The sequence below is a fragment of the Saccostrea cucullata genome, unplaced genomic scaffold, assembly GCF_032062105.1.
Source record: "Saccostrea cucullata isolate Sc308-1 unplaced genomic scaffold, CSIRO_AGI_Scuc_v1 ctg11732, whole genome shotgun sequence".
In the NCBI taxonomy this organism is placed as follows: Eukaryota; Metazoa; Mollusca; class Bivalvia; order Ostreida; family Ostreidae; genus Saccostrea; species Saccostrea cuccullata.
In genome coordinates this window covers 1-20,409 of record NW_026922993.1, presented here as the reverse complement: position 1 = coordinate 20,409, position 20,409 = coordinate 1, and the positions used below count along the sequence as shown (strand labels likewise).

Below are 20,409 nucleotides of genomic sequence, written 5' to 3'. Positions count from 1 at the left end.
GTCACATTATGGCATATTTAAGCTTTACATGAATTACCTTTATTCCAGTAAAAAATGGATTTCCATCTTTGTAAAGACATGGGTCGTTTTCTCTTTTGCGTTTTGCGCCCACTTTGCAGTGTACCTTACAAGAAAACATTACGAACAGATTATACAATTATGTCTTACTTAAGGTTCATCGATACTCTAATAAGAGAGATAACTCTTGACATACATGTGTATTATTCCTTTATATATTTGTCAAGTTGAAGTGTCTTCTTCGTCCAGTTTTGCCCCGCAAGCTATGCTATAATTGTTTGCATTTTACTTATAAAAGACATTTATTTTGGAAAATTCTTGAGGTTCAAGATACATTTTATATGAGTTAGCAGAGGGTTTATGAACCTAAATCAAAAGCTTACAATTTAAAATTGTCCTTTCTGGTAAACGGGTAATCTACGATAGATTAGATAGACGAATACAAACAAATTATAAATTGAAAAAAAATAATAAAAAAAACAACAAATTTTCACATATTTTGCAAGGAAGTCTATAAAATTTTAAGAGTTATTAACTTTAAATAATATTTTTTCCTGCAATTCACGACTTTTCAGTGTTTTTTTAGAATTCTTTTAAAGTAAAAAAAAATAGATATTTTCTTGATAATAATCACTTACGTACGACCCAATCTTTTTCCTTGTTTTCAACATATCATGAGCAGTTATAACTGCTGTATAATTAATGGACTTATCCACTGTTTGGTTGACAACTTCCTGTCCATCAATATACCATATGACGTCATAAAATAAATCCTCATTGGATTTCAAACTGAAGCTGCAGAGGAATGTCACAGCAGGGTCATATCTGATAATGTTGTTATATTTTTCTTTCTTCCACGTCATGTTATGGTATGACACGGATACATCTGATGGTGCCCAGTCAACACCTGTCTCAGATCGTGAGGAAAAAAGAACGAGTATGTCAGAATACATTGGAATTCCTGTTTATGAATCTAGTAAAGAAAGCCTACTCAAGACTTATCAAGAGCAAATCGAGATCAATTCCTATGTTTAAAAAAGCCATACTTACAATAATCTGTATCAACTGCAAAAATAAAAAAAGAAATATTAGTAGCTATATCAAAATTAAATTGGTAGAGATATGGAGATTGATTAATATAATGACCTGGACAACAGACCTTTATCACAAGTATCATTTGTCCACCCAGTAGCACATCCTCCAATACAAGACCCGTTATACCGATCACACAGATACGGTGTTATACAGTGACTGCTACAATTCTGTGTACAATCTCGTCCATAGTAACCAGAACTGCAGACTGAATCAGAAAATTAAAATCGTCCATAAAATTATTGTCAATTCATATTTGGATTTACAGATGCATATAACATAAACAGAATGTAGTTTTTAAAATTCAACTAAACCCTCAATTAAATTTTATGTTTTGTCTACCTGTAGAACAAGTATATTTTATCAACACATGAAATATAAGATGCAGTACAATATTCATGTACTTAAAGCCATAGACAAGTATATGAACCTTTAAAAAAGATCTCTATTGTGATCAAAGTTTTATTTCTGGCATTTCTATTTTTTTATCTAAAGAGATGATTTTAAAAAATCAAATTAGTGTCATGTTTCCCCCATATTGTCTTCAAACCATGGGAAATGGTTGGCTTTCAACAGTTTATCTTTAAACACTAACCTTGATTGCACTTGCTTGATGTCCAACCATCAGTACAACCGAGTAAACAGTCCCCGGTCACGTGATGGCAAGTATCGTTGTAACAATGTCCACAGCTGTACACACAGTTAGCACCATACGTACCATTAGTACAAACTGCAATATTTTAAGTAAAACTTTGAATAAAAAGAAAAATATTTGTTCAGGTGACAACAGCATTTTTATTTATATTTCTTTGAGAGTTATTTTTAAATATATTTAACAGTATAATTATTTACCATCTGTACAGTTTACACCGGAATAACCAGCTTGGCAAATACAAGACCCGTCAATAGCATTACATTCGTCACAATTTGAAAGGCATGGTCTGCAAGGGCTACCGTAATGATTTCTAGGGCATCCTCATCAAACAAAAAATGTCATTAAATTATGACGCTTTTTTTCTACAATCAACAGTCAGTAGATTTATTAAAGGAATGTCTAGTTGTTGGGGTGCATGCAAAAATGACGTCTATGCATAAAATTATCACACAAGCCAATCGATTGACCATCGTCATTAAACAAAAAAAATCTGACAGTTATTCCTTATATTTATATGCTCTCGATTTCGAAAATTTACATGCTACACTGTTTTGAAAATAGTCATTATTTTCATTGTTAGAGGTGGGCACATGAGGGCTTTACACAATATTTCATAAACATGTAAATTTTCTATATGCTTGTTGTGTTCTTGGAGTACTGAAAAGCACTTTAATTCGAGAAATTATTTTTACGCGTAATTATGCGAAACAATGAGCTCGAAAAAAATTCATTCTCGCTTATAGTATTCCGTATGATTATATAGAGGAAAAACAATTTTTGAAAATAATGTCTCGCTAAATTAAAAAAAAAAATGTATCTTTTAATGTAAATCAGGACAAAATTACACTTTAACAACTATGTTCTACATATACTAGGACCTATCTTAAAATAAATGCAACATGTTTCATAATTTTTTACACCAAGTATTAAATTGAAATAGCAAGTCCTGTAAAATCGCATATTTTCATGGGGTTATATTTCATTGATTTGAGGAAAAGGTCCCGGTTCTTGGGAATTTGAGATCGTGGATGAAGAATTGTTGTGTAGCAATTTAATTAAGCTTAATGAAGACTTTACGTATCATGGGGATCATGAATTCAGTCAATTTCAATAGTCTCTTTATAATTCGAAATCATCAAAAATCATATCTCTAGAAAATATGTGATTCGAATTTATAGTATCCATGACTTGCTACTTGTGTATAGCTTCTTCCATCAGATTACATAGCCTTCAAATAAACACTTACCATACATTTCTACTTCGCAGAAGGAAAGTGAAAAGCTGTTATTTTTTGCGAGGTCGTCAACAGAAAAACTGAACAAAATACTCATATACTCGTAGTAGAGTTGTTTCAGATACGGTATTTTTATCACGATTGATGACGAGGAAGATATCTCTTCTTCTCCATTGAGTTGATTTTCTGATGAACAATATAGGCAAATGGTATATTGGAATCTAATATTTGATGTCCCTGTTATGATACATAAAAGCATAAAGATATAAAAAAAAATAAGCTCCTGAATTGGAGATGCAAGCACACAAATATCGAAGACTGACAAAGGAAAATTCTTTACATAGTTACTATAACTTTATAATGAATCATATGAAAAAACAAAATGCTTGCTTTTTCCGACTTAAGACCTCCCCCCACCCCACCCCCACAAAAAAAAAGAATGAAAGCCCGTTTACCAAATATTCAAAGTTATGGCCGAGGTTAAAGTTTTTAAACATCTGCAACTCTAAGGAAAACGAAATACATATATGTTGGTGTCAGAGTGTAGGTTTTCTTCAAAACACATGCATGTGATATATGAAGGCAATAGAACCAACCATTTATTATCTATTTCGGATTTTTAAAAAAAGATATTTCTAACATATATTTAAAGGAAATGGAAGTTCCATACCATAACACAGAATACAAAGAACCATAAAAGTTTGATTCTTTGTTTATTCTACATTTTATTCATGATTATTTTTATTGGATCTGCTTTATCAAACAGTATATATATTCTAAATAAATACACGAACGATATATAGATTTATTTTGAGGGATTGCTTTTTCAAAATGAACTTGTTTCTTATTTCCATAAAATCATGTGCAGCAATAGAGAGTAAAGGCCTTTTGTACAATAGCTTGGATACCTTCAATATTTCTCCATGATAATAATTTATAAAAATATAAGGTATAGTATCATTGGAAATGTGATACATTCATTTTTGATAAAATATTCCTTACCTTTATTCTTGAAATAAAAACGTATGTCTTTGATGTTGTGAATAAAATACGAGGAACTCCTCGAGTAAATGTTCAAGTTATACGTCTTTCCAGTCCAAGAAGAGGTAAAATCAATGCAGCTGGGCTGTGTTGTGGATCCATCAAACAGACGATAGGAAGGTAAATAGTACGAATATTGATCCACGTAATAAAGCCAAGTATGGCTTTGTAAAGCCACATTTTCATTATCTACAATAAAGCGTAAACACGCAGAAATGTAAAAGCTATAAAGTACATTGTACTTCTAATTATATCAAGTCATCTGGGGTTGACATATTCCTAAATATACTGATATCCTTGTCTGTCGTTGCTCTGAAGAAATTTCGCAAGCATTAACAAGAGATATTTGTGAAACACTTAAGGTTAAGATCTAGTAAATGAAAAATGCTTACAGATTTATCAAATTTGAGAAATAAATTAATACATGTGTACATTCAAATATACTTAGCTTGATCAAATAAGGTGTTTGGGGCATAATATGAACTATAACAAGATGAAAATCAATATCCTTAAACTGTCATTTAAAATGGAAAAAAAAAATTGAGTAACTATATAGGTTATTTCTCAATATCAGACAAAGGAAATACATCCCGATTGTCTAACGTCTTTAACAAAATGGTAAATATACAGGGTGTTTCAGCAAACATGTCCTGACTTTGCTTTTTCAATATAAAGTTACACATTATTACAATGTAACAAATGATATTTTTTTCCAAACATGAAAACCACACAACCAACCAATTTAAACAATATGAAAGTAATTCTGAATCAATTACTCTTAGAACAGGCATTTTTAAAGTTTGAACATCAGCGGCAGTTTTCAAATTAACGTCATTTTTATATGTTCTAAAAAGTCAGCGTCCTCATTTTGTTTCTGATGTCCTTTTTTGACATATATTTGGACAATTTTAATGAAAAGTAATATGTTTCATAGAAAGGTGTTTTTATATGAGTACTGTTTAAAAATCTTATGCACTTATTTTGATGATTTTTGATTTTTTTCTGTTTGTATTGTTTAGTTTATAATAATACATAGATTCATTTCTGACGAAAAAACTCACAATCTAATTTTTCGAAAATGTAATCAAAATTTCAAAAGAAAAAAATAATGTAATGAATTTACTTAATCGTGTACCTTGTGTGATTCGCATGTGCGAGTTAGTAGATGTCTGGTTGGGGTAGTGAATGTTGGCTGTTCCTGTGTATACCGTGTTGAACGATTATACATTTATTATAATATTGTAAGTCTTGTATGATTAAATCTGAATACACATATACTGTGAAATCACTAATTTTCGTGGGGGTTTAATTTTCGTTGTTTTGGTGGATGAATAGACCCACGAATTCATGTCCACCATGAATTTGTAAATTTTCATATGCACAAGTATTAAAAAGTTCTTCATGAACGAAATCAAATCCCCACGAACCAACATTTTTTCCTTCAACCACGAAAATTTTGCCCCACGAAAATATGTGTTTTTACAGTAAACGATTACCAGCTTTGTCAATTTTTCTTAAATACAACAATACTTCACTGGCACAGGGTCAGTGGAGTATTGTATGTATAAACTGACAACGCTGGAAATCGTTTATATGTGTATTCAGTATTAATCATACAAGACTTATAATATTATAAATGCGCAATCTTATACCACACTTCAAAACAAAATCCCACCATTTTATTAGAAGTAGAGCTTATCCGATTGGACATTTATTAAAAAAAAAAAAGAAAATGATTAAGTAACTGGTTGGCTGGTAAGATTGATTGATTGTATTTGTTTAACGCTGAGTCAACAATATTTCAGGTATATTTTGGTCGATAATTTTGTTTATCGATCTGTTTTGAAAAGTTGTAGTATCCATGGCCGTACCCGTGAGTCTACTCGTTATCGAAATCCAGAGAAACGATCTTTTACATGCAAAGGAAGTTACATTTAATTTAACCAATGAAGGCATTGTCATTGATTGAATGACCATGTTGAGTAATAACAGTTGAGGAATAATAATTCACAATAGTTTACGTCGCATTTGCTGTCGCATGAACATAATTTAATCTGCATTAGTTTGATTCGCATTAATTTACTGCGAATTAAACTCGTCGTGTGAACAGGGCATACCGTATATCCGTTTTTTTGCGCGTGTTGGAAATTTTGCGAAAAAAGGGTAGATTAGTACAGTTTATATTTTGCGTAAGTTATTTTTTACGATTGACATTTTTTTTTGTTTAAAATGGTAATGTTTTATGTCACATTATAGCTTACTTTATTTCTGCTTGTTTTATATTTTGCGAATTAAAAATGATCGCAAAAAATGCGGTTTGGTGTACCTACGAGGGGTGATCAAAAAGTTCGCGAACTATCTCTATATCTACAAAACCACAATTCAGATTAGAATGAAATTTGGTACACACATAACCATACACAAGTTCTATAAATAGCACATGCTGAATAAAGTTTTGCTTCTTGTTTGTGACATCACAATGTGAAAATGACGTCACTATATAGGTCACTTTTGACGAAAAATGGTGGTCTCAGTCGTAATCGTTCAATAAACGACTTTACAATTTATTGTATATCTTAGAAATTACTTTGCCGTAGCATATAATAATTTGTACAACGTTTATTAAGACAAATGACTTCTTATAAATTCAATCGATGTTAGGATTGATCGTTTAAGTGAAGTAAGGCAGATGGTTAAAAATGATACTTGTCATGTTACTCAGTGAAAGCAAATTTGAAAAGATATGTGTTTTTAATTAAGCAAATTGCCATCAAAGTCCTTTAATTTACATTTTAAGAGATAGTTGAATATTTGATCAATAATGTAATTATTAAATACCTTAGATATTGTTTCAAAAAGATTTTAAACATATTAGATATGATAAAAAAGAGTAACCCATTCTCTATCCACCTTGAAAAAAAACGTCTCTCCCGAGACAGAAGATTTGTGTTTTAACAGTCGACATGCTTATTTCTGGAAAGGATATTCTTATCCACCCATTCTGTTGCCGAGATTTGACCATTTCTGACAAATTAACTGTTATAAAAATATACTTACATGGAAAGAAATATAAGCTTTTGTGACAGAACGCTACGGAAGGGGTCACGTGACTGTCAATATCACGTGATTTGCGCATGCGCAGAACGGTGGCTGATGTGCATTAAAATTGGAGAGGACTAATTTAATATATAATACTGAAACCAAATATAGTTTCTTTTATGGAAGTTATTCAATTAGTTCGCCAACTTTTTGATTAGCCCTCGTACATTCATTATTGGAGATTATGTTACATGTAGCATATTCAACGTTTCTGAGCAATCGTACAATAGGGAAGAAGAAGTTAAACAATATTTTCGTGGTGGGACTTACTTAAATTACTTTACTCCATAAAAAAATGTTTATTAGGTTCTAAAACCCATATTTTCTGAAACGTAATACTTTCAGGAATTGAAGTAAATTTACAGGGGTCAAGCAAAAATTCTACGTTTGTAAAATGTCCCTTTTGTGCGTCACATTGTCTCTTTAAATAGTAAGTCTAAGTTTGTTTCATGATCCTTTGGCCTATACATGGGCAAATCTAAACAAACTGAAAATACATATATGTACATTTTTGACAATGCAAACTATCTAAAAGTTTGAAAAAGTAAATGGTACATGTATATGTGACAATAATTAAAAAACGAGTGCAAGTTCGGCATTTTCTACATTATTTATAGGGATTGATTCTAATTATTTAGCACATACTTTTCAGACAATTAAGTAAAGCTGTTGCCTACAACTATATAACAGGTTTTTTTTTAAAATTCATAACAGTTTGTGTCTTTTGCTAGAAGTATCCAGTTAACAATGTCCTTCACTTCAATAATAAGATGAATATGTCAGCTAAGCAATTTACATTGATATTTTATATTTTTTTTTTAACAAGTGTGTGAATAATTAATGATTACTTTTTAAAACTTTTGTTAATTGCCAAGATTTATTTTTAATTCCCGTTTCACTAACTTTTTAAGTGTTTAGAAGCCGTCCACCCAGTGCCCTTGTAGCATTATTTAGTCAAAAAAAAATTGATTACGTTGGGTGCTTTATAATTTATGCAAGTCAATCAAGACAAAAAAGGTAATTAATACAAAAATAGCGATCGCAGGATTAATCGACGAGCTTATACTAATAGTCGAATTAAAGTATCAACAGTATTTTCAATACTTTGGTTTATAATATCACTAATAAGAACTCCTCAATTTACCACGCTCCATGCATACACTGATATGTTTTATAGTGTCAATCTCTCACTAGGAAGATCATTACGCCGGGAAAAGATCGGGAACATACTAGGTAAGACATTTTCAACGTTTAGATAAGTTTTCCAAAGGTAGCGTTTTGAAAAAGTTTCCTGTTTCGACAAATGTTGCGTAAGCCCTCTACTTACATGACAAGAAGCAATTACCGTTTTAAAAGTATCATAAACGGTGAGGAATAAAAAAAATATTTAATAATTGAAATTTTAGTGTTTTCAACCCCCTCCCCCCTTTCAAATGACAAATGACAAATCCAGTCATTTAGAATAAAATACTGCGGGTATTTTTGCATTATATACACTGTATTACAACTACGTTCTATAAATGAAGAGAAGCGTAGAGAGGCATACTTATGCTACAGTTCGGTCCCGTATAATTTTCTCTGCAGACATAGCATGCTCCATTGTTAACGTCACACTCTTCACAATTCTCAGACTTATTACAGGGCAGACAGTCCTCACCATAGTGGTCAACTTCACATCCTGTGGAAAATACTTAAAATTTTAAAGAAGTCCTTTCAAAATTTAACTATTCATAAGGTGTTTCAATGAAGATCATATCTATAGAAGCATGATAATTTAGTGCTTTTCAAGTTGACAAGTAAAAAAAAACATCAGCGCAATGTCTTTCAACTCACCATGTATTTCTATTTCACATATTTCAAATTCGAAATGGATTAGAGAATCAAACCACATATAAAAGTAAATGTATGATCCTGTACGTTGAATATCAAAGTCTACTGTATTTGGAACGTCGGTTCTAAATGAATCAGTGACGCGAAATGGCCAATCATGTATATCATCGTAGCACTGAAAATTCGTTCCGTTTGTAGAAAAATTTCCTGTAAGAGAATTTTTAACATTTTCTTGAAATTTATAGGTAACTATATTAACGATTGCGAAAAAAAAAGTTTTTTTTTAAGTGCTTCGATCAAATTCTTTTGTAAGCTATTTTGCTCATTAAACAATGGGATAAACTTTTAATTGGAAATTGTGTTTGGAACTCAAGTACTTGGTGTATGAACCGCCCACTCCCTCTTCCATTTTTTTTCCAAATTTGTTATCAAATCAGATTTTCCCTGTTTATGTATACTAATATGCACTATAATTATGTTATCGGTAATGTAATCCTCTTGTCTCTTTTTTTAACATAACGTTGGTGCAAGTATATAGCTGTTTTTCAAAATATCCTATGTTTCTACTGATGCACTCTTTTCTCGTTGTTTGCCTCATCTGATGTTTAACTTCCCGTGATTGTTTAGCTAAAGAATAAGAAAACATGTACATTCTAATATGCATCAATAAATTTGATATCCATTACATTTCCATGTAATCTTTATTTACCAGATTTGTAAATATTTCCATTTCTATATTTTTTCTCTATAATAACCCTTTGAAAGTAAGCGGAGTTGATTTCCTGATAATTCTGCCGGAATGTAAATTAGGCAGGTCGATAGGTCAGCAGCTAAGGAGGCCTAATACGCATGCAAATCTCGTGCGCATCTGTCTCTGTGTCTAACGCTAAGGAGGCCAAATATGCATGTAAATCTCGTGCGGCTGCCTTTGTGTTTGACGTCAGTGTGCGAGGACTATTGAAATTGGCATGGAAGTCCTCGTGTAATTTAAATCGATTAGTCTACATTCTTAATGTCTAAGTCTACAATTTTATTTCACAATGAAATGGAAATATAAGGAATCACTGTCTAGTTTTGAGAGTATGCCAGGGACATCAACAATAGTAGGTAAAATGGGATAATTTTAGCATAACGGGCTTCGCCCGTTATGCAAATTATCCCATGTTTCCCATTATTGTTGATGCCCTGACATACTCTCAAAACTAGACAGTGATTCCTTAAATATCTCGATTACACCATCCGCATGTAGAGTTAAGAACTACGAACTCTAACTCATGATTCCCGCGTACATATTGCACCCATTATTTTCGATATTAATGGCAATTTGGCCATGAAATCGTTGTTTAATACAAAGAACATATCTATGGTAATTGATAAATCATTTTAATTCCAGCGCTAGATAGTAAATTATCATCAATTCCAGCTCTTGAAAAAAGGGGGGTAGACGATATTTTCTTGTGAAATCGAACTTTCAAGAATCACCATATTTTGAAATAGTCTTAAATATGATAAAATGTATCTCATATCTTTTCTTTTGTTTCATGTAAATAAATAAAACATATATAATTTAATAAAATACAATTATTTAGCTGTAAATAGCTTTGAAATTGGTGAAAAATCAGCATTTTTTCTTCTTTTTTTGTCTATAAACATATGCCCCCCCCCCCCCCCCCCCCCGTGAAACACATAAAAATCTTTAAATTTGTAAAATGACAGTCCGTATTATCTGTAAAAAGGAATTTTTGTTTCACGGGGGGAAAGATGTTTTAAAAATATTTTTGTTTTCCGTTGATTTCTATAGTGAAAAACACAAGTTTTACCAAAATTATAGAGTTATCTCTCTCTGGTACCCCAAATAAGTAACGTTTTATGGAAATTCATATAAATATCTATAATACTTTTAAAAATCATTCTAATATGTTAACTTTTGAAAATTGACTTAGAGGTTGGCGGGAACAATACTATCGTTCGTAGTTCTTTTGTTGGTGTGCATCAGCTGGGGCAAAAGTGTCCGGTATTCTTAGGCATCATCCTTATGTGTAATTTCATTCGAAACATTAAATGCAAGAACGAAAAATCACGAATTTTCTCTACATATTAATGGCAAATTCTGTGTATATAACAAGATAGCTGTAACTAGCAAATTCTGATGAATTTTGATTGACATTTAAGATATAACCTTATTATACACAGCCACATATTTTTTTTACAATGCAAAACATTTAAAAATTCGAAGTTTCCGTTATTGCATTTCCGTCCCAGTTTGTGCACACCGACAAAATTTACTATGGTGCATGCTAGAATACAAAAATAGTAAAATGGTCGACTTGATTCCAGATTTAAGAAGGGGGATATGGGGCAGGGTTCCATTCCACGAGTGCTTGGGGTTTGGAATTGCATGCACGTAAAAATGTGAAATTAATACACAGTTGTTTTTCAAGATGTAAAATAAATACCTTTGAATATAATCCTCGACAACTTAATGCTGTATTTCCTTTGAAGGTTGATGTTAAAATGAAAATAGTGCCCCTTAAAATATTCACAGCTGTCAACTCCATCTCCGTTGGTAAAATTTTCAGTATTAATGTCATTGTATCCACCAAAATAGTTATCATAGTAAAAGCCTGACACCGTTTTACCAATTGCTAAATTATCTAATGAGAATAAAATAATGAAAAAAATTAATTCAAGATTGATATCGTTCACAGGTAGAGTAATAAATATTGATACACTGTTCATAGAAATGAAAAAATAGGTTCTGGAATAAAGTATCCTTGTATAGTCTACGCGTGTGCCAAGGTACATTGAAATCAGACTATCAAAGAAGTCGCGTATCGGTAACCAACTCTTTGTACAGTGGCAATGCTTAGGCAAGGCTATTACTTGTAGATTCATCGTTTATCCATGTAAGTTACTCCTACATTACTATAAGGTAGGTATACGTAGTATGATATAAGAAAACATTGTTGAAAAAGGAATGTTATATTAACAACTTAATTGCTAGACTGTACTTTCTCGTTAACAATTTAAAGGAAGGGGAGGGGTTAAATGTTACGTCCGTCTTCAAGTAGCTTGGATAAAATAAGACACTTCTTTGACATATACGAGTTTTTTTCTTATTTTTCTTGACCTCATTGCTCTTTATCATTCATTTTATAAGGGCTATTTTTTTTTTTACAAATAACAATTTCAATAAAATGAAATCCTGAAGCGAGGGATCGTGTCAAAACCGGTAGTGCTATTGATAAAGCATCTACATGTACGCATTGATAAAGCATAAATTTATCTTATGCGCAGTATCCCCAACAAGCATGAGATAAAATACTTGGACTGTAGATTATCCTCAAACTTGACATGTACACTGAAGTCAGTGTAAGTTTTGTATGGTAAAAAATATAGAGTTTCTACTTAACAGTTTTCCCACAATAAAACCCCAATCGACTCCCTTAATAACTAAATAAAAAAATATTTTCATTACTTAATCCATATGGAAGATAGTAGTGAGTTGCGTTCCCCTGCCTCCCGCTAGGCGGCGATACTATTCCCGGTCCATAGCATCTTGTTTACATTGGATGCGAGATTACTATCGTTCGTTGTTGTATTTTGTTACGTGTGTATTTAAGATCAAAACAGTTGAAAATTATCATGAATAACTCAAAATACGGTTCCTTGAGTATAATTGAGCTTAAAAACGAACTAAGAAAACGAAATGCAAGAATATCGGGTCGGAAAGCAGAACTGGTCGACAGGTAATTCGATACTGAAAACCGCATGCTATATGTCCAACTCTAACATGTCTTATTTCTGCAATCAGTAAATCAAGTAATGCCGCAAACATTTGCAAAATTAAACTATTAAAAACATGATAAAAACCGAGTATTTGTATTTTTAACAGACTTGACGCATACGATAGAAATGCCGACTTTGGAAGAGTTGAGAAGCTTGACCCAGATTTTTACATGATATTACCTGAATACGATACATACTCGGACGTCAATTCTGATTCCCCATTCCGTGGTTTGACTATGGAAACGGTTCAAGCCTATTTTGAACTATTTGAAAAGAAGTTTGATAATCATTTTATTCAACTGTACAGTGATAATTTCTTAATGTGTTACCGTATCTCCATTGATATTAACCCCTTCACATACATCAAAGGCAAGTGTCGTGCCGAAATGAGAAAAGGTGTGTCGTATACAGTTGATCTCAAAATAACTGAGGAGGGGTCAATATCGGAAGCTCAGTGTGAGTGTGCTGCAGACATGGGGCCTAATGCACATTGTAAACATGTTGGAGCTGTCATGTATGGGGCGGTAATGTTTGCAAAACAGAAGTTCATCAAGACAGAAGAAACTTGCACACAGCGTTTACAGACCTTTCATAAATGTAAAAGATTTAAAGGTAGCCAAATGAAAGCAACAGATCTACATCTACCTGGTGCTGATGAATTTACAACTGTCAACTTTGACCCAAGACCAGAAAAATTTCAAAATAACCCAGCATATCCTGATCACTTCCAATGTATGGCTCAATTTCCCTGGAATTTCTAAAGTCCCAATATTCCAAACATTTACCCCTGCCAATATGATGGCAGTGGCACATGACCATGACTACCTAAAATTGACACCTGAAGACCATTTCCTTCAAACATCATTCATTTCTCATATATCCAGTTCTCAAATTGAGAAGATCAAACATCAAACAATGGGGCAGGGCAATAATAAAACTTGGAAAGTAGAGAGAACGAAGCGTTTAACTTCATCAATGTTTGGGCGGATATGCAAATGCACAGAGAGAACTGACAAAAGAAAACTTGCTCAATCTCTCACAGTTACCAAAAATATAAAATCAAATGCCATTGAACACGGCCACAAGCATGAACCAGTTGCCATAAAGAAGTTTAAAAATGATCACCATAAAGATGTGCAGGCAAGTGGCCTAATAATTTGTAAAGATTGTCCATTTCTAGCTGCATTACCAGATGGAATCATTAATGAAGAGGAACTGGTAGAGGTGAAATGTCCATATGTTTCTAGAAACAAGAAAATTTCACCGACTACAGTGCCTTATTTGAAAACAAACCAGGAAGGGAAATACTTTCTTGATAATAATCATGATTATTTTTATCAAATACAAGGACAACTTCTTTGTACTGGTGCAAAATCTTGTATTCTGATTGTTTGTTTAGCAAATAATTTAACTGTAAATGACATTGTGTATATTCAAATCAAACGGGATGATACATTCATACATGAAATGCTAGACAAATTAGAAAAGTTTTACACCAATTTCTTCAAGGATGCAGTACTTGAAAAATATTACTACAAGTCCTACAACGACAATGAGTGAAAATCTGACATGACATTGAATTTCAGTAAAAAAAAAGGTACATGTAGAAAAAATTCTTACACATTCCATACAGTCTATTGATCTTGTGAAATAGTCAAATCTCAAATGTGCATGTATTATGATTTGGTAAAGTTTACATGATTAAAAGTTTAAGAGATATGACTGTTCAAAATTTTGAAAATATCTCTGCCCTTAATATACAGTAATATGAAGTAATGACAAAAGGGGTTCACAATAGTCAAGTGGTATTTTAATTGAACTTAACTGCATTTAAAATGCACTTAATTTACATAAAACAATCAAGCATCTGCTGGAATAATTCCAGTGCGAAAATTGCACAACATGTAACAAACGAATACTATATCTGATGATAAACATGCCTCAGTACTTTTAAGAGGATGTGTTAAAATTTGATACGTTTTTCCTAAACCAATAATCCTTTCAATATGAACCCTTTTGCTCGAAACTTTTCTGTCACGCAAAACTGTATTACCTGACATTCTATTTCTGTTTTTAAAAAAAGGAGGAATATTTATTGTAATATCTTTTGTAGCAAATATATCTTGTACATTAAAACCTTTGTCAGCCATTAAACTATCACCTTGATCACACAGATTTTTCAAACTACTTCTTTCTACAATTTGCCTGTCACTGGTTGAACCACTATATGCTGGACTAATAAAACTTATGAGACCCCCTGGTGTACAACCTATCAAAGCTTTCATCGTGTTTCTGTTTTTATAGGTTGAAAATGTGGCTTGTTGTGCTCTTGGTGAACTTGGTTTTTTAATAGGAAACTCAGTTGCATCTAAAATTGCTCTAGTCTTAAGAAATTTAGCTTTAAAATCTGAAGGTGAAAAATATCTGACAAGGGATTGAGGCGGCCATATGGACACCTCTTGCCATTGCTTTGACATGAATATAATCCAAGTATAAACAATATTTTTTACAGTGCTCTCAGATACATTGAAAAATCTAGAAAGTTCAAAGTTTGTAGTGTACCTTCTTAATTTCATTAAAGTCATAAAAAATTGATCTAGAATCGACACTCCTTGCACTCGAAAAAAAATATAATTAAGACAATATGCAGCAGGTCCTAGTGAATGAAGTACATACATAAATTTACTATATGTTTCTAGACCTGTATAAAAGTGAATGGCAGCATCATCTTTTTCAAAATGATCTACTGAAAATAATGGTTGTGATTGTGTTTGTGTCTGCATATCTCTAAATTCTGGACTATATGATGTAATGTTAGTAACATTGCTTGTGGACTCATCAGCTGACACAATCTCTTCAACAAAGTCTACATTTGATTCATTAATGCTGTCCTCAAGGTCATCATGGCAAGCTTCCTCAAATTTTCTCTTTTTCTGCACCCGGCCTTCTACTCGAGAAGATCTTGAAGTTGATGCTGCCGATGACTTTGTCCAGCAGAAAATACTAGAGACTGAAGAGCTCTTTAGTCTTCCATGTAATGGTTTCTGTCCTGTTGATAAACAATGTAGTGTATATCTATTCATACTGAAAACGCTATTTTTATTCGTTTTCACATATGTGTGTTTCAATGAAAATTTTTAATGCAATTTAAAGAACATGAAAATAAAAAAAAAAAGTGGGTTGTATAAAAATACAAATCGGCTATACACACAGCTGATACAGTTTGCAAGAAATGTTATCTTTTCATTTACTACAACATTCGATAGTGATCAAAACAATGTTGAATCACAATACCTTGTATTGTTTCTGTCACGTAATCGTCAGGTTTAAAATGTCGTTTGCATACAACGACAGACTTGGAAGGCTCCCATAACTTTCTCGTATGTTCGTCCAAGCGTTTAATTGCTATAATCCACTTGTCTCTCCTTGATTTTTCGGTCGGGAACTGATGCCCGCCTCTTTCATGACATCCAGGTACACAGCAGCAACTACTGGGCATTGTTGTGTGTTCTAATTCAACTTATTACTTACTAATGTACTCTTATCGTTATTGTTTCACGTGTGTTTACTACGAAGCGGAAGTATCACAAGGACCGGGACATGTAGCGCCGCTATGTCAGGAACGATAACTCACTACTTTAAACCATTGTGATATTGCTCATAAGCTAAAGAACACAAAAACGCATTCTCGGGTAATGCTCTTCATCAGAGCGAAACAGTGGTATCACGTTACCCGGTACCTGTCTGCCACGCCTTATACCTTGAGAACTGTAAGGGGTATTGGTTTCACATTTTGCACATATATTTCGAAGCATTTAAGTTTTTTAAGATATGCTTACTGACCTTGTTACCCCTGCAGTCAACAATTGACCTTCTCAAATATTTATAGTGTCGATATACAGCAATTGCTATTTAAAATGTGACTGTAATTCCTGTTATAAAACGTAAAATACACCAACATTACGGTACCTCGGCCTACTTTGATTTGCAGTAAAACTTCAAAATTTTGTCTATGAAATTTTGGGAAGCTGTGTTATGATTTAATAAAATGAGGAATAACTGTTTAGTTTCTTAGTTTCATGATGTGAAAAAAATCGATTGGCTTATACGTGATAATTTGCATAAATGCTGAAGGCAATTAATGATCGTCATGAATCGAAAAAATCTGAGAGTTTTCCCTTATTTTCACATGTCCTTTATTCCGCAAGGCCCGCTCCTGTTTCTATTTGTCCCTTCCCGCACGTGATTTTTTTTAACGACGCTTTTCCATGAAACAGTAGATTTATATAGGAAAGAAGTTTTTTTTTTTACTTTTTGTAGTTTTTTCAATGACATAAAATGTTAATATTTAATTTTGATCACAGTGTACTGTTTTGAGATGCATGAATGCTTCAAATTGCATTAAAGGCACATTGAAATATCAGTTTAATTATTCCTTTAATTTTCTTTTTGGCGCCAATTGGAATCGTATTCTTTTTAGGAAACAGATTTTATATAATTTTATACCAAATTTGTTATGAGAATATTTTTTCACTATTATCACTGAAAGTCGGGGATAATTACAGTAATTCTGGTCCCTGTGTCTGTTTATCTATTACACTTTCGTTTTCACAAGATTGAAAAAAAAGAATCTAAGTGCATAATTTTTTCAAAGTGCATTGTACATTGTAACAGTGCTCCTTGTAATGATCGAGAAATAACTGAAAAATCCGTCGTCAATTCAGTGTATAAATAACGGACTAACAATTAGTATGAAAAACATCAGAAGCATTGAATTGAGCAAATAAAGAGGTTGCTATTTTAAAAGGAACCAATCAGGAAGATTTAAGTAACCCATTTTCTTACACCAAGTCAAAAGAGCAATCGAAATGTTGGCCCTGTTACAAATATTATGAAAAACACCATCATTACCGTCCCTTGACGTACTTTGCAAAAATACCCTTTACTTATGTCTGCTACATCTTGAAAAAAGCAGACTTATTATTTGCTTTTTTTATGAGAACATGCCGCTTGTTGGAACTTTTTTCTTGATTTCATTTATCATACAAATTGAATTAAAAATGCGGTGAAAATTAACAGAAACCGATGAACCAAAATAATCGTAACGACAGAAAATTCAGCACAGGCAGAATAAAATCAAAAATAAATAATTGCAATTTTGTTTTCAATTAAGCGAATTGCTTTAGGTTTTCTTTCTTTTTCAGAAAGAAATGTTTATAATATCATTTTATCACATGTTTAACCCTTTATTCCGTTGATATAGCTCATGTGATATCGTTTTCATATCACACAGTTATGACGAAACAATGGGTTTTGCGTTAGAGCGATGAAATAAAATGAAGTGGAGTCCTACATGAAAACAGTATTCATAAACATTGATTGTTTTGTATAAAACATGGGATAAAAAGAATCGCTTAGGCTCGGGAATATAAAACACACTACTCGTTGGATAAATATTACATCAAACTAAAATCACGTGAGATCCTACATATATATCCATATTACATGTACTATGATTGTAATTTTTGATCTGTTTAATTTTGGAGAAAAAAAGTCTTATCTGTATTCTTAACATATAAAAAAAAATTTTACAAGTCATAAATTATTTCGAAAAAAATATATAAAACCTTACAAAATGCCGTTATTCCACACACATAAGAAGAAAGAAGACATAAAGATATTAAGGAACTCTTCATCTTGCTCGCTTTACCCGATCGATCTCTAAGGTAGAATTGAGAGAAATAAGGGATCTTTACTTTAAAAAGGTACGAACCAGGAAGATTTAAATGATTTTATTTCTTACACGAAGTCAAAAAAGTTATCAGAATGTTGGTTCTGTTTGAGAAATTTTATCATTCTGTCATCAAATGTATATGTATACCGTGGCGTATATTATGGAAATCAAGTAATCTGATTTATTGTAGGGCACGAAATTAAACTCTAAGATGCTAAAAAATGAAACCTGAGATTTGTTGATGGGTAGGTTTCAACACAAAAAGTATTGTTTAAGAAACAATTAAACGTTTCAATTGGAAGAGAAAATTTTGCATAACTTATAAATATATTAAGATTATGATAGTGTGTATTTTTTAAGAAATACTTAAATTTAACTTTTCTTGTGCAGGGTCGCAAGATGGTATATCGTTTTATTTTTTTATTTTATTAAACTTACCCTTAGCAAATATTTGGGTCCCGATATATGCCAATATCAGTTACATGTAACCTCTTTTTAAAGCATTCATTTTTGTTTTTTGTAATTTGATACAGTTTTGTTTACATTTTAAATGACTTTTTAGTTCTTTATACGTGCTATCATTAAAAAATGTACTATTTTTAAAAGGATTATTTAATATTAATAATAATAATAGATATAATAATTGTTTTTGTATAGAGCTTTTCTACTCATAGCGCTTTACAATACCTTATTGACCAAAACAATCAAGAATCTTTCTCAGTGCAAGCTGCCGTTAAGGCGCTAGAACGCTAATATTTTGACAATATCTTTCACTGTCTATAGCCAGGTACCCCTTTTACACTTGGGTGGAGTGAGGAAATTCATGTAAAGTTTCTTTCCCAAGGACACAACGTCGACTTACCATGGCCAGGATCGATTCGGACTCACAAGCTTTCGGTTTGGAGTCCGGCATCTTAACCACTAGACTACCGACGCCATGAACATTATATAACATGTTTTATTATTCAAGTTTATCATTCCATTTAACGTCACCATTAAATTTGGTCAAATTGTAACTGATGGAGGTGCATACATGTATATAAATTCATGAATGAATACTGCCCTTTCCTCCGCCAAAATTAGAGATGTTAACGTATGAAAATAATTGCATGATCATCGCAATTATTCCAGCCCCTCAATACAGTATCATGAAATTGTTCTTTAGGTCACCTGAGTTAAACTCACGTGACCTATTGCTATCCATTTTCGTCCGTCGTCGTGCGGTGTGCGTGGTTCGTTGTGCGTTAACATTTGAAAATTTACAGCTTCTTCTCTACAACTACCCCACCGATTTCAACCAAGTGAGGCATAATGCATATGTGCGTGAAGGGGAACAAAAATTGTGAATTTTATGGTCCCTGCCCCCCTGGGGCCTGAGGAGTGGGGCCAAAACTACTAAATTTAATGCAATCTTTAAAGATCTTCTTCTTTACTCCTGGGCACCAAGCAGTCAAACTGTTTGCATAATTGTAATCAGCATTGAGTCCTCTACCATTATTGTAAAATTAGTGGCCCTGGGGTCAAGGGTTCTGGTGCTAGGGTGGGGATATGTAGATTATATGGTGAAAATGCATTAATTCTTTGAAAATCTTCTTTTCTGCTATTGGGCATTAATTAAACTAACTGTTATGGGTCAGAATTACCCGAAATGCCAGCAAAGATCAATAACACAATTTAAACTTAACAATAATTTATTTACAGTAATATATAATAAGTATATGAAACATAAAGTACAAACTTAGCAAGAATCTAAAAATACATACATCAGAGTGTCCGTTGCTGCACACAATGTCCCAGTGAAAATATATCCCAGTTATATCTCAATAGTGCTTATACGACAAAGTATCTATGCATCGAATTGACAGGGTATTTATACAGTATCATAAATCTAGAATATTCTAGAAATTGTTAAAACAT

General features: G+C 32.4%; 2 protein-coding genes across 2 annotated transcripts; both read right to left on the bottom strand.

Annotated features, from left to right (window-relative positions):
* Window positions 1-37: 37 nt before the first annotated feature.
* On the bottom strand, window positions 38-18,473 carry LOC134262899 (uncharacterized; the record flags this gene model as incomplete). Its single annotated transcript, XM_062745221.1, has 12 exons — window positions 18,391-18,473; window positions 11,426-11,623; window positions 8,973-9,176; window positions 8,686-8,817; window positions 4,002-4,229; window positions 3,012-3,236; window positions 1,963-2,085; window positions 1,706-1,840; window positions 1,178-1,318; window positions 1,069-1,083; window positions 657-925; window positions 38-124 (listed from the first exon to the last, which is right to left on the bottom strand). Coding segments are annotated over exons 1-12 (1,821 nt in total), but the record flags the coding sequence as incomplete, so codon positions are not given.
* On the bottom strand, window positions 14,743-16,349 carry LOC134262898 (uncharacterized). Its single transcript, XM_062745220.1, has 4 exons — window positions 16,053-16,349; window positions 15,445-15,807; window positions 14,920-15,165; window positions 14,743-14,825 (listed from the first exon to the last, which is right to left on the bottom strand). The coding sequence occupies exons 1-4, from the start codon at window positions 16,255-16,257 to the stop codon at window positions 14,743-14,745; spliced, it is 897 nt and encodes a 298-aa protein (XP_062601204.1). The 5' UTR covers window positions 16,258-16,349.
* Window positions 18,474-20,409: the final 1,936 nt, after the last annotated feature.